Raw genomic sequence first — 25,372 nt, forward strand, 5'->3', positions numbered from 1 at the left:
TGCCGTACAGGAAATTCAGGTGTGAATTACGTCTCGAATCGAACCCAGGAACGCGTACCAATCTTCGAGACTTCCAGAACGTCGAGACACTTCCAGAACCTCCAGACGTTCCAGAACTCCTCATCCGAGCAGGTGTGGTCCCTGCCCAGTCGATGTCCAGCACCATCCCAGGACTTGGAGGTACCAACCAGCCACGACATTTCCACGCTGCTGTATGCAGGTGATATGAACTTGCTTTTGATGATCAATAAACTCAATTTATCAAAATAACCTCTCAATTTGATAACTATACCTCTCTCTGTACCAGCTCCAATGATAAAGCCACTCCCGTGATTAAGAATCATGCTCGTTCATTTAATATCAAGCGCCTTAAAGATATGAACACATTTTTACGGGTACAATATAAACCTGTGACCCGACTCGTCGGACTTGCACGTCCCTAGAGTGGAGGCTTCATGGATCTCCGACTGTTTTGCTTTGCCGTGGCGTAACCCAACACTGAGATACAGAATTGAAATGTGCAAAATGGTCACAGGGATTGCTGTCAGGGCTCAATATGCTGACAAAATTTGGAAGAGTACGTTGAGTGATATTACGTACTTTTAATGCTTTCGCGAACCAGAATATTCATATTATTAAAAGAATCTCTGCCACAGATGCTTATTATTTCTCAATAGGTGTCTAGAATAGATGGTTCAAATTGGCAGTCATGATAAAAATCCAGTCTATACCATAAGCGATTAAACATGACGATCAGTACATAGATGTAGTGATCTGAACAAGGTATAATATTTCATTCAGAATGTTCAAAACTGTTATGGATGCTTATTAATAGTTTTAGTTTTTAATGGGTAATTTGTTAGGTTCTGAATGATCTCGTAACCACACTAGGATAACTCTTACTCAATAAAATAGAAATGGGAGTGCGGAAGGGCACTTCTGTTATTTAAATCACTATCTCTGCTGAAGAAGCACTTCAACTCATTGAACTGTCACTATCGTCTCCTGTTTCGTTGTCTGCACCTTCACTCCAGTTGCCGGAGTCGAGAGGTGGTCGTCACATTTCTAGAATCACTTCTTGATCCACAAGGCTGTCTGACAGACTGTCGTGCACTGGACCCGGCAGCGAGTCGTCAATCACATCCGGGATGTCCTCAAACCTGGAACATACACAACACCAAGGGGCGTATACTAGACCGTCATAGAGGTAACAGCACACCCAACTACAAACTACATATAGTCATTTTTTCCGAAGAACAGTGGATGTGACATGTTAATTTGTGATTCATCAAAGTTCACGTTCAATTGTACTGATCAACATTTCAAATCTTCGGACGTTTAGAGAGAAGATATTTCTGAGAATAAAATACATATATTTATGAAGACTAAAACATTGTCATCGCATGGTTGCAATGGGCTAAACAATTATCATGTCTCACTCAGAAAGTCAGGATCGAACATGAGGATGCACAGAAACCATGTAGCAAAATTATATCCTTTTCTCATACTCATTTTCAGTTGTGACGGTCGGATAGAAAAATGTAACTGAACGGTCGGCCTGGGTCTGGCAGGCAAAAAATAAGACAGTTTTCACTCCGTATATTTGCAAGTATCAGGCAAACAACTTACAGTAGTTCTGTGGCTTGCCTTTTCCTTGTGCTTGCGGCATCATCTTCTTTTTCAAGATTCGGATCTTCTCGCTGTACATTTGTTGCTCCAGAAATTCTTTCTGCCAGATTTCGAAATTCTGGAATTATCAATCAATCAATCAATCAATCAATCAATCAATCAATCAATCAATCAATCAATCAATCAATCAATCAATCAATCAATCAATCAATCAATCAATCAATCAATCAATCAATCAATCAATCAATCAATCAATCAATCAATCAATCAATCAATCAATCAATCAATCAATCAATCAATCAATCAATCAATCAATCAATCAATCAATCAATCAATCAATCAATCAATCAATCAATCAATCAATCAATCAATCAATCAATCAATCAATCAATCAATCAATCAATCAATCAATCAATCAATCAATCAATCAATCAATCAATCAATCAATCAATCAATCAATCAATCAATCAATCAATCAATCAATCAATCAATCAATCAATCAATCAATCAATCAATCAATCAATCAATCAATCAATCAATCAATCAATCAATCAATCAATCAACTACTGATCTGCATTCAGGGCAGTTGTCCAGGTGGCAGATTCCCTATCTGTTGTTTTTCTAGCATTTTCTTAAATAATTTCAAAGAAATTGGAAATTTATTGAACATCTCCTTTGGTAAGTTATTCCAATCCCTAACTCCCCTTCCAATAAATGATTATTTCCCTCAATTTTTCCTCTTGAATTCCAACTTTATTTTCATATTTGATCTTTCGTAGTTTTAAAGACACCACTCAAACTTATTCGTCTAACTCTACTAATGTCATCCCATGCAATCTCTCTACTGACACCTCGGAACATACGACTTAATCGAGCAGCTCGTCGTCTTTCTCCCAAGTCTTCCCAGCCCAAACTTTCCAACATTTTGTAACGCTACTCTTTTGTCGGAAATCACCCAGAACAAATCGAGCTACTTTTCTTTGGATTTTTTCCAGTTCGTGAATCAAGTAATCGTGGTGAGGGTCCCATACACCGGAACAATACTCTAGTTGGGGTCTTGCCAGGGACATATATGCCCCCTCATTTACATCCTTACTACAACCCCCAGCTTGCCCCATCGAGTGAAGTATCACTAGCGATGAACGTGTTGGAGTCTTATGACATAATGTTTCCATGTTTAAAAACGTCAAGGAAATACTGACTATATTGTTTATTAAAGATATGACCTCTGTAAATATTTTTAAAGTTTAAACGACAAGGACATATAGTAAGCGTATTGCACCGTAGTAGTAGCATAAACGGTAAGGCGGGACTGAGAGAACCAGTGCAAATTCATGCGTTAATAGAGAATGTCAGTAGTATAATTGGACAGTTCTGCGGCCACCACCACCACGGGCTCCCAGAGGCCTCCTCCACCACCACCAGAGCCAGAAGCCTCCTAGAGGCCTCCTCCACCACCACCACAGCCAGAGGCCTCCCAGAGGTCTCCTCCACCACCCGCGGGAAATTTGAATTTGTAAACAAAGCCACGTGCTTTTTGACAGCTGTCATCGACAACAACGCATCGCTAACCTCAGTACTGCCATTTTGACGGGCCTAAACCTCAGTAGTACCAACTTAACCTAACTAGCGCGAGGTAAACAAAGCCACGTGTTTTTTGACAGCCACGTGCTTTTTGACAGACAACAACGCATCGCTAACCTCAGTATTGTCATCTTGACGGGCGTAAACCTCGGTAGTACCAACATAACCTAACTAGCGCGTGGTAAACAAAGCCACGTGCTTTCTGACAGCCACGTGCTTTTTTGACAGCTGTCATCTGCCATCTTTAAACCACAGAGCACTGTGCTGCCCTCTTTATCGTAGTAGATGTAAATTCGTCACCTGTCATCGGCAGTGCTGCTATCTTGGCGGGCCTAAACCTTAGTGCTACCAACTTAACCTCACTAGCGTGAGATAAACAAATCCACGTGCAGCTGACATCCGCCATCTTTAATCTATAGAGCACAGTGGTGCTCTCTTTAGCTACTTACCTTTGAAATGTGGTGGCGGATAATTCGAAAAATGCTTTTTGACAGCAGGCATCTTGCATCGCAAACCTCAGTGCTGCCCTCTTTAGCTAGATACCTGTGGTGGCAGACAATTCTACGTGACAGCAGTCATCTTTGAGCACAGTGCTGCCCTCTTTGTGGTGGCGGCAAATTCCACGTACTCTACAAACTCACTTGCTTTTTTCTGACAGCTGTCATCCGCCATCTTGCATCACAAACCTCAGTGCTACACTCTTTAGCTAGATACCTTTGAAATGTGGTGGCGGCAATTTGAAAAATTCTACATTCTCTTGTTTGGAAACAAACCTATGCGCAGTCATCCACCATCTTTAAACCACAGAACACCGTGCTGCCCTCTTGCGTCAGCTGTCATCCGCCATCTTTAAACTACAGAGCACCGTGCCGCACTCTTGCGTCAGCTGTCATCCGCCATCATTAAACTACAGAGCACCGTACCGCACTCTTGCGGGCAATTCCGTCAGCTGTCATCCGCCATCTTTAATCAAGAGAGCGCAGTGCCGCACTCTATGTGGTGGTGACAAATTCCACATTCGCCATCTTTAATCTACAGAGCGCCGCGCTGCACTCTGTGGTGGCGGACAATTTGAAAAGCTGCCAAGAGGGCATCGTGCTGGTATCTTTATTCTTTGACATGTGGTGGCGGATAATTTGAAAAATGCTTTTTGACAGCAGCCATCTTCAATCAACAGAGCAACGTGCTGTGCACTCTTTGTGGTAGCGGTAGACAATTTAAAAGAACATGTCAAGGAATACTTTTGTCCTAAGAAGATATTACAAGAGAAGTGATTAAGAATATAATCGAACACGGTACTCGATACAACATATGATTAGAACATCGGTTGATGTGTTTACAACATATCTGGTGTATACCTTTGTTCTAAGAGAAAAAGTAAGACTAAAATTTTGAACAGCTTGCGTAAGATAGCAACTCTTATAACTTCCTTTACTTTGCTAAGGCATAGCTTTATCGAACATACAACGCAATCTTGCACATATCGCGTACCTACATGTTTATACTTGAACACATACTGCTGTTCATAGTTCGATATTGTAAAACACTGCATTGCAAGACTAGAATCAAACACTTTTGAGGAAAAAAATTCTGTTCTCGACATACTTACCGAACTAGACGATACTATACTTACGAATCTGCTCATCACCTTCTTTCTTGCTTTTCTTCTATGAGTAATAAACAAAAACTCCATCTTGCAAATAAGGAGCGGGAGGAAGGTAATACCTAATCTAAAATAAAAGAATATGCCAATTCTACATTATTTATTTACATCTTGTATGTACAAGTTTTATCTCGAATCATTTTACCGTAGTGATGTTTGCGTACTTCTCCCATTCTCGACGCAATTCTTGTATGTACAAGTTTAAACTTGCCGTACTACGCTCTCAGCGTACCTCGCCCTATCTTTATACAATATGTACAGTGAATTGTGATGTAAGACAGCTTAACGTAAGTACACACCTCTAGCATAATGTTTACACACACATCTGCTTTATGTAAAGTAGTACTGATCAATACTACTATGCCCCCAGGCTAGAGTGTTGGTAGAATTTGGAATGACAAACCGTTTGCAATCATCGCTATTAAGGGCTACCTTACTAATTAAATGAGTGTACAACTGGTGCTTCTTGCTTCTAATGACAGACATTTGCTTATGCAAAACAGGTGGATTACTTTTAATGCAATTGTTATAGTTTTCAAAACTTAGCTGATTCTGAACGACATTCTTTTTAACCCCCTTCAATCTCTTTATTTGTAATTCATTTAAGAGTTTTATGCAATATGACTTGGATTTAGTACCTACAAATGAATCGATAATATTCCCAGCACATTCATCTTTCATTTTACCTAGAACCTTTTTGTTCACTAGCGGTAGATGATATTGATTATTTGCAGGATAGTTACTTGTATCAAACCTACCCAAGTCTGGCTTTATATCATTGTAATAGTCATCAGTTTTGATTTGATAAATAAACGAATCGGTATCTGTGTAGAGCAATTGCGCATTATGCGCGTACTTCTTCATCATATAATCGTAATGGAATTCATACATGAGTGTTTTAGCCAATTCAAGTACTGCAAAGCCGACGTAGGTAGGTTTGTCATACTTAACCTTAACACGATTCATCTGTATAATAACTAAATTCTCATGTATGATGGTGCAGCTGTGGAAATTTGGTTTACTTATTAAATAGTTAGCACCATACCTTTTCTTAATATTCTCCCAGTTTGTAATAAATTTTACATCAACGCGTTTGTCAACATTTTCCATAGTCTTACCAAACACACTGTTATTCATGAGCTTGTAGAAATCTTTTTCAAACTCGTTAACCGCATTCGTTCTTAAATTATTGTTCAGATCGATGTATGGCTTTAGCCACGCTGACTGATTAAATTCTAGTACGCGAGAAATTTTGGATAACTTCAAACCATGCTGCAAACACTGTTTTAAATTTCGGTAATGAATGATATACTTAGATTTATCACACAAATTAGCAATGAGCATTTTCGTCGTTGATGCGATGTACGGGGACTTCATATTTTCAGGGCAGAACGGTAAGTCATTATGAGAAGTGTGTAACTCTTTAGGATACTGTAAGTCAACTTCGAGGAAATAGCCTTTATCAGCTTCAGCGCCTAGGGCGTGCAGCTGTAAAGCATCAATTTCGCACTGCGTTAGCCAGCGGAAACCACTCACCGGTAGATGCTGACTCATCGCCCACCCATACTGATTATTAGCATCGAGATAAACGATATACTGAGATTCCTGACTAGAATCGAAACTCGACATGTACTTATTATTTGCCTTGGAATACCGCCCGCTGCACTGACTTAGACCGCCTCGAATAGATGATTTTATAAAGTGCACCATATCAATATCGGTTAGCAGTTCCAAATTCACCTGCGTGTATTTTAACATCGCGTCCCAACTTAACCCAGGCGCAGTAAAATACTGACATGGGTCAAGGCTGTAGGTTTTCTTACAAACACAGCGAAAATTTTCAAAAACATCAGCTAACAAAAGTACATCTGTCTTTAAATATAAATCGGAGTATTCACCTAGAGTTTGAATGTGGAACTGCTCGCAGATATGTTGTGCATGTAAATAGTCGTCGTCACTAATATCCGCTGAATTCAGCGAGCTGTAAAAGGATTGTTTCGATGGTAAGGCACGTTCTTCGAGGCGTTCTAAGCAGTCAAGATATTCATAACAAAAAACACCCTTACGCCGAAGTAAATTAAACTGCGCTTCTTCGGGAAAAACGCGTCGAATTTCCATAAATTGTTCTGGCTGTAAATGACTAGAAAGTGTATCGAGGCTACTCGCCATAAAGCGAAACGAGTCAAGGAATCTCAGTTTTATAGAATACTCCGCATCTACTTTTACAGACTTTGCAAACGCAATGTACCGCTCTTTATTCTGAGGGATTATATCTACTTTTTCATCTGAAGCTCCAAATTGTGAAATGATGAAATGAGAGTCGTAACCAGATAAGTTATGAAAAATTACGGGGATAAATTTAGGAACTCTATACTTAAGATTACAGCTATAATGAGCGGCACATCTGTAGAAACCAGTTAAATGATCATGATCAAAAACTTTAGGGTCATTTTCGGAAAATTCCCCATCACAAATGCTACACTTTGTAGCACGTTCATGATCATTTAACTGAATTTCGGTGAGTGGCTTCATAGGAATATTACTATTTAGAATACGACCAAGACGAACTGCATCACTTTCAATTCTTTCTAAAAATACTTTAGCAGCATCATGTCCTCGATACAGCTCTAACTTGTTAAGCGTACTATCATAACTACACTTGATGTAATACGCTAAGCTATACGGGACATGCATGTGCGTAGTATTAGTGAAAGCGTTGTCAGGATTAGGTGAGCATGTGTTGCATGGCGTGAGGATGGCTTCAAAGTCTGCATAAATCACGAACGGTACCCACATCTGCTTGTTAAAATTTGTAAATTTTAAAACATTATTGCCCGTAGTAGGTATCTCCGTACGTACATGATTGCAGTCATTCTTGGAATGCTTCGTTAACTGATCTTCAGTTCTAAAATACTGCAAGCATCCATCACATAGCCACTTTTTACCATCATGTTTTGACAACTGACTACCAACAAGTCTACTCAGATTTTTAATCCAGCAAAAGTGGCTATTTTCACTGTTTTCAATATAGAGTAAGTTAACATGAGTAGTCCTCTTATGACATGTATAATACAGAGGACCTACTACAGACTTTTTCTCTACACTATACACATTAATGCTAATGTTATTTAGTTCCTCAAAGCGCTTAATATCCTTTATCTGCACAGGAAATTCTATACTATCGAAATTTAGCTGCGTTGAATAGTGTGGATACGATGATGTTCTCTTAGCTACGTCTGATTTAGCAGGATTTAAAGCCGACATCACCGCCCATGCAAAACATGCTTTGTCATTGTTTTGGATGTTTACAACAGCTTTTCTTTGCTGAATCCATGTCGGCAGCTCGATGTGCGAAGATCCACGCATGGGATTGTACTTATTGATGTTAACTTCTAGATACATTATTTCAACTAAAACCCACCCTGATTCCTTTTCCTGAAATTCCTCGCTCTTAGTTGAAATAATGTTAGAGACATCCCTAAGTACATCACCAAAATTAGTCGACTCACTTATGACAAAATTCTTCGTATTAAATGATTTAATGTCCGTTATTTCGGATTCATCCGTGCTTTTAATGTACAAGGCGAAAAGTTCAAAATTAACTTTAAATAAATTATGATTGGACAAAGATTTAGCAAGAAGCTGTTGTACATCCGGTTGAACACAATTTAAAATGTTTGAAGTGCTCTGAAACTAGCAATCCTACTTTTAAATGCTGTAGTAATTTCCTCGATGTTTGCGTTACTACCACTTCTACACGCATTATTTTTATGCGCATTACTCCGTAAGTGTCCCTGAAAATGCGAAGATGGTACATCGGTGTTACAGTGCTCGCAGTGAATAGTTTGAAGTTCATTTTTCCTAGGTTTTTTACTACTAGTACTCTCTACAGCTACATCGGTAGCTGCACGCTTTTTCCCTACTACTACCTGAGGGCAAGTAGATATTTGATGTACCTCTACTAAGTGAGCCTGGTATTGCTCTACATTAGCGAAATACACCCCACAAACTTCACATCAAGCGAATGTTATGCTAGGGTGTTTTACTTTTTTATGTCGCGTAAAGGCATCTACCCTCGTAAACGATGCCTCACACTGCTCGCAGGTGAACGTTTCAGACGCCTCACGATGTTTCGATTTTACATGACGCGTAAGGGCATCTCGTCTTGTAAAAGTTACATCGCACTGCGAGCAGGGAAACATCTGAAAAGAGAACAACCAATAGAGATTAGCCTAAAGTTGCGATGTTCAACCTATAGAGGTCGGACATGACTGTGAGTTTGAAATTATACGATTAACCTCTTCTATGGCATGCGGATTAAAGAAAATAACTATTTATCAATAGACTAAAGTTACGATGTTTTAGAAGAAACCAAGTTTCAGCCTGTTGAGGTCAGACATAGCTATGGGTGTGTTTGAAATTATAAAATTAACCTCGTCAATAGCATGAGGATTGAAGAGAACGACTATTTATCAATAGACTAAAGTTACGATGTTTTAGAAGAAACCAAGTTTCAGCCTGTTGAGGACAGACATAGCTATGTGTGTGTTTGAAATTATAAAATTAACCTCGTCTATAGCATGAGGATTGAAGAGAACGACTATTTATCAATAGACTCAAGTTACGATGTTCGGAAGAAACCAAGTTTCAGCCTGTTGAGGTCAGACATAGCTATGTGTGTGTTTGAAATTATAAAATTAACCTCGTCTTTAGCATGAGGATTGAAGAGAATGACTATTTATCAATAGACTAAAGTTACGATGTTTTAGAAGAAACCAAGTTTCAGCCTGTTGAGGTCAGACATAGCTATGTGTGTGTTTGAAATTATAAAATTAACCTCGTCTATAGCATGAGGATTGAAGAGAATGACTATTTATCAATAGACTAAAGTTACGATGTTTTAGAAGAAACCAAGTTTCAGCCTGTTGAGGTCAGACATAGCTATGTGTGTGTTTGAAATTATAAAATTAACCTCGTCTATAGCATGAGGATTGAAGAGAACGACTATTTATCAATAGACTAAAGTTACGATGTTTTAGAAGAAACCAAGTTTCAGCCTGTTGAGGACAGACATAGCTATGTGTGAGTTTGAAATTATAAGATTAACCTCGTCTATAGCATGAGGATTGAAGAGAACAACTATTTATGATTAGCTTAAAGTTACGATGTTCGGATGAAACCAAGTTTCAACGAATAGAGGTCAGACATACCTTAAAATCTTCGCTCTGCAAACTGTTACTCGGATGAATAAAATGCGTGCGTTCAAGCCTGAAACTCGAATGATAATATTCTGGGCGTACCTAAAAAGAAAAGAACAAACATATACGAATGTAGTGTAGGGTACATCAGCTATCCTAGCTATCTTTACAACTCAAAGTTCGAAAACATACCTTAAAAATGCATGTGCTGCAGACTGTTACTCGGATAAATAAAATGCGTACGTTCAAGCCTGAAACTCGAATGATAATATTCTAGTTGTACCTAAAAAGAAAAGAGCAAACATATATGAATGTAGTGTCGGGTACATCAGCTAACCTAGCTATCTTTACAACTCAAAGTTCGAAAACATACCTTAAAAATGCACGTGCTGCAGACTGTTACTCGGATGAATAAAATGCGTACTTTCAAGCCTGTAACTGGAATAATAATATTCTAGTTGTACCTAAAAAAAGAAAAGAACAAACATATATGAATGTAGATGTCTATTACCTAGCGTAGAAGTTGCTTTGCAAACAGTAACTAACAGTTCTGACTTACCTTAAGATAAAGGTTGAAGAATAACATTCACAGCAGACAGTACTTAGACGGGAGATGTGTACGTAATAAACGCATACAGAGAACTGTGAGCGCTTCACGCAGACTGCAGCGAGTAAGTATGCTGCTTGTTACCAAGCGGATGTGAAAGTCGCTGACAACTGTAGTACAGTTGGAACTAAATGTTTATGCAACAAGAGCTCTCCTGAGTGCCTTACGCTAAGTTCTGCAGGCTGACTTATTTAAGCCGGAATCGAACCTGCTGTTGATGCCGAGGTGTCAGAATTAAAGAGTTCTGCAGCGGATCGAGCCTTGGAAAGTTAGCGCGCGATCCTCGACCTCTGGACTTAAACGGGAGGGTACTAAGCTACATCCGCGGTATTCCTTACCTGTGGGCACTTATAGGTATGAGCTAAAACTACATTTAGCTAGATCATGTAATGCACGTTATGACGATCGCGCAGGCCCCTCGCCTAGCATTTGCTATTTTTTACGGCTTCCAACAGTAGGAGTTCGAACCCGCTATCTTCCGAAGTAGCGAGAATGATTGCGGGTACAAGAGTGTTGGGGGTGATTCATTTGTCGGATGGAGGTGATAAGCCTTGTGCAGGCTTCTTCGGTAGGAGTAGGCTATGTGCCGGTACCGGGACATCTAGTTATAAAACCCGCTACAACTGATTTGTCGCGTATACTGCGATTTAAAATCCTAGTCAGGAAGGGTAACCGGTCGATGGTGTATGATCTAACAGGCGGGGTGTGCAAAAAAGCCAGCATTAAGTAAGGGCTGTTGATAGGGGGCGTTAAACCTTGTGCAGACTCCTTCGAAAATGATTGTGAGTACAAGACGTTGATGGTGATTCATCTGTCGGATGGAGGCAATAAGCCTTGTGTAGGCTTCTTCGGTAGGAGTAGGCTATGTGCCGGTACCGGGATATCTAGTTATAAAACCCGCTATAACAAATTTGTCGCGTATACTGCGATTTAAAATCCTAGTCAGGAAGGGTAACCGGTCGTAAAACTATGGTGTATGATCTAAGAGGCGGGGTGTGCAAAAAGCCAGCATTAAGTAAGGGCTATTGATGGGGGCGTTAAACCTTGTGCAGGCTTCCCCGAAACTGATTGTGAGTACAAGATGTTGAGGGTGATTCATCTGTCGGATGGAGGTGTTAAGCCTTGTGCAGGCTTCTTCGGTAGGAGTAGGCTATGTGCTGGCACCGAGTTTTACCCTCTCCCTACGGTAGTATATTACATTCTTAGGCAGTTTCTAGGGTGTGCAAAAAAGCCAGTATTAAGTAAGGGCTGTTGATGGCGGGTGTTTAACCTTGTACAGCTCCTTCAACAGGAGAAGCCTACATGACGGCGCTGTGCAGGCTCTTTCGATAGGGGTAGGCTATATGCTGGTACTGTGTTTTAACCTCTCCGTACAATCATAACATTTTATGTTAGGAACTTACACGAGCTTAATGCTACTCAGCTAAGAAGACGTTCCGTGAGTTACAAGTAGCTTATCAGCACGCAGTGTCCCCGTTCAAGGTTAGTGCAGCCGGAAGATGCGTGTACAATTTCAGTCAACACATGCATTCTGCACTTCGCTCTGAATGACTGCGCCGATACAACTTCAAAGATAGTGTTCTATGCGGTAGAACAAAAAATGTAACCCATAGCATGCTACTAAAGCTTAACACTGTAAATGTTTGGAGCTCCTGTTTTACAGCTAGATGTAGTTCCTAACGTAACAGGACAGGGATTAAAAATATGTTTTACAGCCGAGTACCCCCTTCTATAACATGAGTTTTTAAATAGCAAGTATCTGTTTTACGGCCGGTTGCCCTTCCTGACGCGAGATTTTAAATCACAAGAATCTGTTTTACAACAGGATGCCCTTCTAGGATTTTCAATAGCAGTATCTAGCCTCTTACATCATACACTACTGTTTTACGGTCGGTTGCCCTTCCTGACGTGAGATTTTAAATCACAAGAATCTGTGTTACAACTGGATGCCCTTCTAGGATTTTAAATAGCAGTATCTAGCCTCTTACATCATACACTATTGTTTTCGACCGGTTGCCCTTCCTGACGTCAAAGAACTGGGGTTAAGAATCTTTTTTACAACTAGTTGCTCTTTTTAACACGAGAATCGGGGTTTTACAGCTAGATGCTCAAAGCAGTATCTAGCCTCTTACGTCATACACTATCGTTTCACGCTATGGGCGGTTGCCCTTCCTGATGCGAGATTTTAAATCACAAGAATCTGTTTTACGACTGGTTGCCCTTCCTGACGCAAAACTGACAGTATCTAGCCTCTTACATCATATACTATTGTTTTCGACCGGTTGCCCTTCCTGACGTCAAAGAACTGGGATTAAGAATCTGTTTTACAACTAGTTGCCCTTTCTAACACGAGAATCGGGGTTTTACAGCTAGATGCTCTTCTTAGATTTTAAAAAAGCAGTTACTAGCCTCTTACATCATACACTATTGTTTCACGGTATGGCCGGTTGCCCTTCTTGACGCTGAAAGACCAGGATTTAGCCAGTTACCCTTCCTGATACAACAAGACTAGGATTTATTTTTTTAGACTGCACTTGGCTAGAAATAGCCACACGGAATTATTATATAGAAAGAGAATTACCGGCTCCTACAGTTTGGTTTATTGTGCTTGCCTCTCACCCGGCAGTCTCGGGTTCGATTCTCTTGGGATTAAAAATATGTTTTACAGCCGAGTGCCCTCCCCCTCCTGACGTAAGAGTTTAAATCGCAAGAATCTGTTTTACGACCGGTTGCCCTTCCTAACGCTGAAAGACCGGGATTTAGCCAGTTACCGTTCCTGATACAACAACTCTAGGATTTATTTTTAGACTGCACTAGACTAGAAATAGCCACACGAAATTATTATATAGAAAGAGAATTGCTCGGCGGATGACAGCTGACGCAAGAGTGCGGCACGGTGCTCTGTAGTTTAAAGATGGCGGATGACAGCTGACGCAAGAGGGCAGCACGGTGTTCTGTGGTTTAAAGATGGTGGATGACTGCGCATAGGTTTGTTTCCAAACAAGAGAATGTAGAATTTTTCAAATTGCCGCCACCACATTTCAAAGGTATCTAGCTAAAGAGTGCAGCACTGAGGTTTGTGATGCAAGATGGCGGATGACAGTTGTCAGAAAAAAGCACGTGAGTTTGTAGAGTGCGTGGAATTTGCCGCCACCACAAAGAGGGCAGCACTGTGCTCAAAGATGACTGCTGTCACGTAGAATTGTCTGCCACCACAGGTATCTAGCTAAAGAGGGCAGCACTGAGGTTTGCGATGCGAAATGGCTGCTGTCAAAAAGCATTTTTCAAATTATCCGCCACCACATTTCAAAGGTAAGTAGGTAAAGAGAGCACCACTGTGCTCTATAGATTAAAGATGGCGGATGTCAGCTGCACGTGGATTTGTTTATCTCACGCTAGTGAGGTTAAGTTGGTAGCACTAAGGTTTAGGCCCGCCAAGATAGCAGCACTGCCGATGACAGGTGACGAATTTACATCTACTACGATAAAGAGGGCAGCACAGTGCTCTGTGGTTTAAAGATGGCGGATGACAGCTGTCAAAAAAGCACGTGGCTGTCAAAAAGCACGTGGCTTTGTTTACCACGCGCTAGTTAGGTTAAGTTGGTACTACTGAGGTTTACGCCCGTCAAGATGGCAGTACTGAGGTTAGCGATGCGTTGTTGTCGATGACAGCTGTCAAAAAGCACGTGGCTTTGTTTACAAATCTCATTTCCCGCGGGTGGTGGAGGAGACCTCTGGGAGGCCTCTGGCTGTGGTGGTGGTGGAGGAGGCCTCTGGGAGCCCGTGGTGGTGGTGGCCGCAGAACTGTCCAATTATACTACTAATGTCTAAGTGATGAAGGTTCTACTGTACAGTAGATATAAGTTGCAACGCATTCTTACGACTTTTTCAGGAAGGTGCAGAGATGACTAACCTAGAAAGTACTGTTACCCTAAGGTAATTTAAAAAATACACTGCTGAGTCTTTCAGACCCTGCCCGACTGTTCTAGGGAATTTGACATAAAATAAAGTAATTATGATCGGTAGATTACTTCTATAATTGTTTCTGAGCACGGAGTCTGCATTTCTTCCCAATTTCTGTTTTCTGTTTTACGTTATTGCTTCCACTTTTTGATTCCGTCTTGCGTCTTTAGACTTAAGTGTTAAGAGCATCAAACACTCAAAGGTGGGCTCTGCCTCTTCGGCTACCACTGATATACTCCTGTAGTTGTGTATCAATGATGAGTATGACAGTGAAACATATTGACTGATGACATCTTTTACTGAAGTTTACTTTTCCAATAGTTATTCCACAATAATTCAACACAATACCAAATAATCAACCTGTATTTTTACCGGAGAAAGATATCAAATTACATTTCATGTTACCTAATTGTCCAAGAAGGGTCTGCCTGGCCGAGGCGGTAAAGGCGTGCTCGGTCGCCCGGAAGGACGTGGGTTCGAACCCATGCCTACCAGTGAGAGGCAAGTTCGCTACCCTTACACCGCGGAGGACAGGGAGTTTTATCTGTATCTGCGGACTGGTTCATTTTCCACTCAGTGGACGTGAGAACAATTGAGACGCAGTGAAATTGCGGCCATGGAGGGGCGGGGAGACATATTCCACACACACTAAAATTGAATAACAGCACTTCACTAAACTGTATGGCGAAAACCTTAACTGCAGCCACCTTTTTACGACCCACGTTTGTCCATAGTAAACTTAACATATGATAATAATTCAACTCCCTTCCATTTGTTTATCCAATCATTACAATAATCCATTGGCTTTTCAAACACCGTTATAATATATTGCGTGCTCTTTATAGAAGAGGATCAGTACTGGGGATATTTCCAGAGTTCAGCATTGTCAAGCATGTAGATAAAAGGGCTCTAGAATAATATGGCATTGCATTAAACCTATTTTTGGTTTGAGAGATTAATGATATCCAGCTTTTTGGAATAGTTTCCGAAAGATAAAATTGTCGGACAGTAAGTGATATTTAAAGCATGGGCATGATACTTGTTCAGCACATAGTGAAGTGAGAGGTGAATCGCGAAAATATCCACCCTGTAGTTGCAAAAATGAAGAACACATAGTGATACACACGGGGTTTTGTTTGCAGAATACAGAAGATTCTTCAGGATACATCCGAACGACTTTAAGAGTGTTCTTAACTAACGAAATGCCATGCTGCCACCACCAATTATGTTCTATCGAGCGCAAGCGCTGTGAATTATCATTCTGAACCGTAGTTTCCTTTGCATTAAAATGTAGCAGAGAAAGCGCGTGGGGATTTTATCTAATTCCACAGAACTGTGAGTGTGCGGGTACGATTTCAAGAGTTAAAATGCACAGAAATCCACAGAACTGTATCAGGACTTTTTAAAAGAATGTCTTGATGTGGCATCTGTTTCATGTTTAATTTCTTGATGAAAGCGGAGGGATATTTTGGTAATATGGCTTGTAGTTTCATCCAAAAGAACGTACACCTCTTGTAGTGTCTTCTCTGAACAATTGCAGCACGTCCTACAGTAGATGAAAGTCATGATGGATGCTTAAAAATAAGTAACTTTCCATCTTCACATTTTATTCCAATTTAACCTTCAGAAATATCCCTCTAAAACCGAATTTGGTGAAAAATTGTCCTTGTAGTAGTGAATAAATATACTACGTCCCTTGGCATCATTGCTACGTTCATAATCGACCTAATGTGACTAATGGTAGTCAGTAAACTGTGTGATTGGACCATTGTAGCCACAGTCTTCATAATTGTTTACCCACCAGATGCAATTTATACAGTTTTCTGCTGTTAGTTCTGCGTTCGGTAATACGGCGCGGGAGCTTAACGGACGAATGAACGCACCACAACCCAGCCTGAGATGTTTATGGATTATCACTATTCGCAGTGTTCGTCTCGTTGGCTGAATGGTCAGCGTACTGGCCTTCGGTTCAGAGGGTCCCGGGTTCCATTCCCGGCCGGGTCGGCCTTAATTGGTTAATTCCAATGGCCCGGGGCTGGGTGTTCGTGCTGTCCCCAACATCCCTGCAACTCACACACCACACATAACACTATCCTCCACCACAATAACACGCAGTTACCTACAAATGGCAGATGCCGCCCACCCTCATCGGAGGGTCTGCCTTACAAGGGCTGCACTCGGCTAGAAATAGCCACACGAAATTATAAATTATTATACTATTCGCAGTTAATGGACGGATATTCACCCTCCTGGCCATCTCGCTTTGTACCACTCACCACATGTCTCGAAGCAGAGAAGGCGTCACTTTCACTTGGAGACCATGCGAGTTGCTGTACTGTATGGGTAACGCAGCTATCAGCTTGCATTTGGAAGACAGTGGGTTCAATTCCCACTGTCGCCCTCACGATGGTTTTCCGTGGTTTCCCATTTTCGCACCAGATCCGAGGCTTTACCTTAATTAAGGTCAGGTCGCCTCCTTCCCACTCCTAGCCCTTTCCTATCCCATCATCGCCATAAGACCTATCTGTGTCAGCGTGATGTAAAGCATATTCAAAGATAAAAATTAATTACTGGTTTCCTCTTATGGGAGCGCTTTGTAGGCGAAGGATTACAGATTGTACCTTTTTGAGTGCACCAGGGCAATATATCGTTCTTAGTGGTCTTTCTGATGGTCAAACCATTCTCTCGACACTGTTTCACTATTCGGTCAATCAACACTTTGCGTGGGAAAGTTCCATGATATACTCTTCCCATTAATAATTATGTTTTTACAGTTATATTCATGATGCTCCGGCACTTGCTAGATAAGACACAGGCTTAATAACAGCTGCACTGTCAGTCTAGTTCAATCTCAGAGATGGCAGTGTTGTCACAAAGTACTTCTAATACATCCCCAACAACCACTATTCTGAAGAGGGTGACTTGTTAGTAGATAAAATTTTGGATGGTAATGTTCTATGGTTTCATTCCCGGGATTACCGAGCGAGTTGGCCGTGTGGTTAGAGGCGCAGAGCTGTGAGCTTGCATCCGAGAGATAGTGGGTTCGAACCCCACTGTTAGCAGCCCTGAAGATGGTTTGCCGTGGTTTCCCATTTTCACACCAGGCAAATACTGGGGCTGTACCTTAATTAAGGCGACGGCCGATTCCTTCCCATTCCTAGGCCTTTCCTATCCCATCGTTGCCATACAACCTATCTGTGTCGGTGCCACGTAAAGCAAATAGCATTCCAGGGATTCCGAAATAAAACACACATGTTTTCCAGTATCCTTTCATTCTTTGATTACGGAATGTCCTTTCCAGTCCTGGTGCAAGAAAATGTGATGTTAGCTTTCTTTGATCAGCTAAGATGGTTGCTAGTCAGCTGGCTACGCAAGGGAGTGCTGTGAACGCTGCACGATGCGGGAAAACCTTTGAGAGACTGAAGGCATCAATCAGACCTTCGGCCTAATTTGGCATGAAATGAAATGAAATGAAATGAAATGGCGTATGGCTTTTAGTGCCGGGAGTGTCCGAGGATATGTTCGGCTCGCCAGGTGCAGGTCTTTCGATTTGACACCCGTAGGTGACCTGCGCGTCGTGATGAGGATGAAATGATGATGAAGACGACACATACACCCAGCCCCAGTGCCAGTGAAACTAACCAATGATGGTTAAAATTCCCGACCCTGCCGGGAATCGAACCCGGGACCCCTGTGACCAAAGGCCAGCACGCTAACCATTTAGCCATGGAGCCGGACAATTTGGCATGGAATATATTCAACCCGTGCAATCTATGAAGTTATATTCTTCCTTACCTAGAGTCCAGACCTAAAACCTAGTGACTAATACATTTTAGGCACACGAGGTTATTCATTTTGCGTAGAACCATGGAGTGCACTGACCATGAATATACCGTCTTTATTCTATATCTTAAAGACTTCTGTCGTAAACATATCGAATCTTAAAAAAAAAACGTGTTGGATACTTGCTCTAAGTTCAGTAGTGTCTGTGAGGTATTAAAATTATATACGATGAAGTCACCTTATTAGCCTAATAACTGTTCAAACCAACATTCTGTATTAATCATATAATAGTTTAACTAATAATAATTTATTGATACGATAAAGAGATATTCTTGAAATAAAATAGGTACTACGCATAACAGATCGTGACTGGGATCTCGGAATTATCAGGCTGTACTTCGAATGGTCTGATCAGTCCCTCGGGAAGAAGTGAAACGCTTTGATAGAAAGAGCAAGGCGAGGTGCGACAATACCCAAAGCAATCTCAGCTACCCATTTGAAATTCTGTATATTTATATTAACTTCAGTCAAATTTCATAACATTGATTTCCCAGCGCGAACGTAGGATTTTACATCTTTCTTTACCACGCATAGTAAAAGTTCCTTCACTTGGTTTCTAACATTCAAGTCCTTCACTTCCCTTTATCACTAAACGCATTGTGATAAACATGTTTTACACCTTGATAATAATTTTCCGATGCTTCTTTCAGTGTTCATAAAGTTATAATTTCTTCAGCATGACGAAATATTTACAGATATAATAAATTTTCTCGCTCTTCAATGTTACATACTGAAGCTTCAGCAAGAAATTTTGAGGTCTCTTCAAGGTATTTGTGTTGCAAAATACAAAATTTTATATGTACATGTCACTTTGCAGCCGATATCTTCGAAGTAGCAAAAAGAACCATGAAACATCCATCGAATTTGATAGACTTTCGGATCCACACTATGTAGAAACTATGGAAGTTCTGCTTTCGGTTTAGTATTTACCTACTTCTCAAAGACCCGCTCTTTTAATGATATATTCTTTCCGAATGTTCGATGTTCTTCACCTTCCTCCATTGGTTTTGTTAGAAATGATCTCTAGGTTTATATACTGAACATGTTATCAATTACAGTACGTAAGTTCCTCTTTATAACTTTATGTTTTATTATAAATAAATACGCATAAATATAAGCAAAGAACTGGAATCACAGATACGGCTTTTTTGGGTGATGTTTTACTGTATAGAGTAATAAATACGATACTGGATTATGAGTGATTGCAGGAGGACATCTGTAATGCGATGAGATGGACAGCAGACAAATGGGTGAACGGGGTAAAAAATCACTTTTATAAGTTTTAGTCGTTGTATTGGTGGATGCAAGAGTCTCACGCAAATGATTGTAAGTGCCTAGGTGTTAATATATAAGGAAAGATCTTCATAGAGGTAATCACAATCGGTAATGTAAACTAAATAAAGGTTGCAGACCTCCTCATTTCCTTATGAAGGTATTCAGGGGTTGTAGCAAGGGTGTAAAGGAGAGGGCGTATAAGTTACTGGTAAGACCGTAATTAGAATATTGTTCCAGTGTGTAGGACTCTCACCAGAATTACTTGATTCGAGAACTGGAAAAGATAGGAATAGAGTACGATTTTTTCTGGGTGATTTCTGACGAGCATTCTTACGAAAGTGTTACAAATTTTGGGCTGGGAAGACTTTGGGAAAGGAGATCAGCTGCTCGACTAAGCAGTATGTTCCGTGCTGTCAGTAGAGAGGTATCATGTGGTGACTTTAATAGATGAATATGCTAGAAATGGAGTTTTTACAAGTAGTACGGATCATGATATGAAGATAAAGTTGGAATTTAAGAGGAAAAATATTGGGCAAATATAGGTAGAGGAATTAGGGATTGTAAATGAAACAAAATATTTTCAGTCTGTTAAACACGGAGAAATTATAATATAAATTATAACACTTGACTCTGGTCATAAAATAAAATTATGTGTAAAATGGAATTAGCTCTCGTACACAAGATGCATTTTTCGATCCACCCGTAAGATTTTCCCAATATTTCTAATATATTTTACTCATTTCACTTTTATCATAATGTAAATGTACAATGGCATTAGCTACTGTATAGCTGAAGTTTCAGTTCTCACCACTTAGGACATGTACGGAAAAACCCTGAACGAATTCGTAGGCAACCGGCAAAGCCAGCAGACAACACGTAATTCCAGACGAACCGGTAAATGGAGGCACGAACAGACTACACATTCAGGGGCAGTTCATGATTACTACATACATACTGATTACAGTTTATACAGGTTGGTCGGAAACAACGCAAACCGGGTATATGAGCGTTAGAGCGTTGGCCATACTGATAGGCGATTCGGAAAATTGACGTCGATATCTAGCGTCGTTGTGATTTTATCAGCTGCTGAATTCGGCCAATCAGATCCCTTCGCGGGTGAACAACTCTTCAAGTTAGCTAAAGAAACGGGTGCTTTCTCCAGGTTGATCGACAACGTCTGGGCCACCAGATATGGCACTTGAAGAAGAAGAAAAAGAAGAAGAAAAATACAGAGAAATATGTCAACAACTGTTAGGGTCCAAATTGAAGTTTATTCAGCTGTTGCTGCACTCCCGGGTATTGTACCAGTAAAGCCTAGGTCCTGGTCCATAGTTATCAAAAGAAATGTTGTTCCAGCATATAAGATCCGTCCGACGTACGAACATCTAAGTAAAAGAATGTTCCAGTATGTACCAGACTCCACGAGTGCGCTAGGCGGAGTCAAGTGACGTCACCTGTCGTTCAAAGCTCACCTCCCTTAGAGATATTTCTCGAAAATATCTTTCTTTTCACAAGTTTTCAACGCCTGTACCAATTTTAATGGAACAAACGCTAAATGGTAGCGGACGTCATGAAAATTAACTTCTATAAATTCCAAATTAATCCATCCTATGGTTGCTGAGTTACAATGATTTAAAATCTAACATAAATTACGCACTGACGGTCACATGACCGAGAGAAACTACCCCTCCCAGCGCAAGCTATATATGCCACTGGGTCAAGGCTAACAGGTAGTTGTGTGTTAAGTTGAGTTCAGTTCATTGCAAGCAGTCCAGTCTAGCAGTGCAGTATGTTTATGAGTAAGAGAGAGGGGAGACTAGCCCTCACATAGTATGTTCGTGCAGTCTCGAAGACAGTACTTTTCGTCGTGTTTCGCGGAGACGAAATTACGGGCTAGTAAATCGCCATCGTACTTGAAAAAAAAAGACGTCGCACCGTAAGTAGTCTATTGTGCCGCGACTATGGTATAACACGTACGAAATCAGTGAAGTTCGAAGTTATATATTGGACATTCACAACATGACGTGTGGACTTAATTAATTGCACACAATATTAAATTACCAACAGAAACTGTCGTGTACAGTAATTTTAATTACTCTAGAACTTATTTGCTAACATAGCACATCCTTGGACTGTGTCTTTTTATTTATGTGCCATATTAGGACATGACGTGTTACAGTGAAAAACTTAGTGAAAGTTAAGAACTTTTTCTAAAATAATATAGTTCTATCAACATTAGAGAATTAGTGTTATCTGTCAGGATAACGATTCAAAGACTGTGGTTAGAGACGGTAATGAGAAATATTACGTGTTTGCACTGTGTTGGACGTTCTCAGTGACAGTTTAAAATAGTTTTTTTTTTGCAACAAGGACTGTGATCACTCATTGGACGTCCTAAAATTAACATAGTATCTGTAAATACTACTTGCATGTTCCGTGTGTTAAGATCATTTCCACGAGCAGCAGAAATCTTCAGAAAATTCTACAAGATCCAACTACCTTCAACATCATTTCATCTATGACGTCAACGTGGTTTCTTCGTGGAACTTCAAGTTCGAGTCATCATCCGCACCCGCGGAATGTTCCAGATTCTCATCAGTATTCGTAAGCCAAGTTTTTTAATAAGTGAGTAGTCACAAACTGACCTTTTTTTTCCTTTCTTACCAATCGTGAACAGTGGTTAACCCAGTGCTGCGTGTGACGATACTTTGTAGTTTTCCACCATTACTCAAAATTCATCTTTTAATGATAAATCTATTTTCAAAATCTATTTCACATAAGAAAGACTCTAGGAGTTTCAAGTGTTCTATGTTTCAAGGCTCACAAACTGAGAAACTCTCAACAGAAGTTCAAATTCTTATTTTCAATTATAAGTGTGTTCATGTCATGTCATAATACTTAGAAAGACTTTAGGTGAAAAACTGACACTTTATGTTTTCGCAAAAGACTATTGGATCTGTGAGATTTATTTACTTTCACAAATTGCATTCAAGAAGATTTACGTTAACCCTTTTGATTTCAACAAATTATTTGCATTCTATATCGACATTGCAGGGTGGTGAATTGATTAACATTATTAATAAATTGTTTGAAAAAGGGTATAACCATCTATTATTCGCCCTGCGAGTCTATCCTGCTCTGTACCGGCTCCAAAAAAACCAACTTCTACTACCTGAGATCCTTCTCATACCTTACGCCCCGAACGTTTACTGGTACAGTATCCACAACTCACCTAATGTGGGAAGTGCCTATGTGGTTACCGCTGAATGTAGCATTGCGTGTACTTGGGCACTTCTACCAGATCCCTAAGTCACTTCCTCAGGAAAATGAAAATCCACAGCTTGTTTCCAGTCATTTGACCGGGTCAGAAATGAATGAAGTTCCCGTCTAGCGGCGAGGATGGGAATTGTGCCGGCTGCCGAAGCTTGTCGCACTCCTCTGGGACAATGATTCATGAATGATTAATGAAATGATGTTGGAGAGTGTTGCTGGAATGAGAGATGACAGGGAAAACCGGAGTACCCAGAGAAAAACCAGTCCTGCCTCTGCTTTGTCCATCACAAATCTCACATGGAGTGACCGGGATTTGAACTACGGAACCCAGGGGTGAGAGGCCGGCGCGCTGCCGCCTAAGCCACGAAGACTCTATTGGTCGTTTAATATTCCAAAATTATTTAAAAAGCAAGAAATCTTTCTCACAACCAAATACTGACTACTTATCATAACATAGAATCTCACCTGTCATAACTCTCCTCTCGATCCTGCAGTAGAGTGTCTTTCATTTCTTTCCTTCCTTGACATGTGAGGAGCAGGTAAAAACTGGCCAGCACCACGAGCATCACCCCTGGAATCACAAACACTCTTTGTATATTATCAAGTCAGGTAAGACACTACGAGGGTAATTCAAAAATTAAGGTTTCCTAAACGTTTTGTGGATGAACTGATAAAGGTAAATCAAGATAAAAACTAATTTATTTCGATATAATTTATTTACTTTTCAATATATATATTTTTTCAAGTGTGATGCGAGTTATGTCGTGCAACCTTCGGAGAGGCCTGGTGTAGGTCTTTCTAGCTGATGCCCTTGGTCGACTTGGCGTCTGTGTGTATGTGATGATTATGATGATGAGGTAAGGAGAGGATGAAATTCGGTGTTGGCATATGACCTACTCCTTTCGAATAAAGCCTAACGACCGCATCCTATGGTTGAAATACCATAAACAGCACCATATGTCCTCAATCCATATGAACACGGTGTATAGGTTTTCGGAACTAAACCTAAGATTTTGACTCGTGATCTAGTGATTAGAATTTGTATACCACCACCCCTTCTACTTTTCTGGTCAATATTATGATAATTTTTTCCCAGAAACGGGACTCGAACCTGCTAATCACGGTGTCAGTCCACAAAGACTACACGCATTGACGATCATGGCCACAAGGTGGGCTACTTATTAAAGCGTTTGTTATAATGAAAAATGTGTGCCTCCTGTTCGTCGAACACATCCAAGTGATTCAGCATTACACCACCTGTTCTCCTGTAGAATTTTATAAGCGAATGTGTCTAACATTGATGGGCAGTCACACCATTCTTCGTCTTTCACAGTCATTCGACCGTCTGCATATACACGGCACCACTTCAGCACTTGCAAACGTCACTTTCTTTCCATTTACGGACATGCCCCTTCTGTGGATATTGAGGATCCTGAGTAAACCACGTGGACCTCCTCCCGTACCCACTCGTTGATATACTTAGCAAATTTTGCTACTGTTTCTGTACTAAGGTTCAGTTTTACCAACTCTGAAAACTGTGCGCCATCTATCGATGCAGTGTCGTTTGTTTCTGAGCAACAGAACGACGAATACTTCTTTGATTTACCCTCTCACACGTGTATAATAACAATGATGACGTAGAAGTATACAAAGCACAAACAGAATAAGGGAAAGGATTAAGGTTTAGAAAGACTAGTTTATAGCACATGATACAGAAACTATAGAACAACTGAATGGCTTACGTTAATCATATTAGGTAATATATCAGCTACGTTTAAGGTACCATATACACATGTTCGATGTGATTTCTGGGCAAACATCCGAAGTAATTCACGCGAAAAATGGACATATCCCCAAATCCAATTTCCCAAATTACCTTTCCCGGAAAACATTTTCTCTACACGAAAAATTCTAGAAAAGTGACCATCTGGGAAGTATTCTTTAACATATGGAATACGAAGAAATTCATCTTTTATTGGGTAGGTGTTTAACGTCGCTCTAACACAATGAAGGTTTTCGAAGACGAGAGGTTCGGAAAGGGATAGGGTTGGGAAGGTAGTGACCGTTGCCTTAATTAAGGTATTTAATTGGTGTGAAAATGGGAAACCATGGAAAACTATCTTCAAGGCTGCCGATAGTGGGATCCGAACCCACCATCTCCCGAATGCAGGCTCACAGCTATGCGATTCTAGACACAAGATAACTCGATCAGTAGAAAATCGTCTAAGTAATGGTTATTATACCCAATAAATAGTCATAGGTATGTGTTGATTCTGTTTGTTTTAATTTGCCAGATTTAATTTAGATGAGCCTGAAGTTTGTCTTTAATTTGCCAGA

The 25,372-nt window shown here is 40.4% G+C and overlaps 1 protein-coding gene across 1 annotated transcript in view; it reads right to left on the reverse strand.

The window, feature by feature from the left end:
- Window positions 1-689: 689 nt before the first annotated feature.
- LOC136879330 (transmembrane protein 72) overlaps window positions 690-25,372 on the reverse strand; it is a 510,648-nt gene continuing 485,965 nt past the window's right edge. The window contains exons 4-5 of the mRNA XM_068228982.1: window positions 23,501-23,606; window positions 690-1,160 (exon numbers count right to left, since the gene is read on the reverse strand). Of these exons, the coding sequence (XP_068085083.1) occupies window positions 1,058-1,160; window positions 23,501-23,606 (209 nt within the window). The 3' untranslated portion in view covers window positions 690-1,057. The remainder of the gene's footprint in view (window positions 1,161-23,500; window positions 23,607-25,372) is intronic.

The sequence above is a fragment of the Anabrus simplex genome, chromosome 8 (genome assembly GCF_040414725.1).
Source record: "Anabrus simplex isolate iqAnaSimp1 chromosome 8, ASM4041472v1, whole genome shotgun sequence".
NCBI classification, from domain to species: Eukaryota; Metazoa; Arthropoda; class Insecta; order Orthoptera; family Tettigoniidae; genus Anabrus; species Anabrus simplex.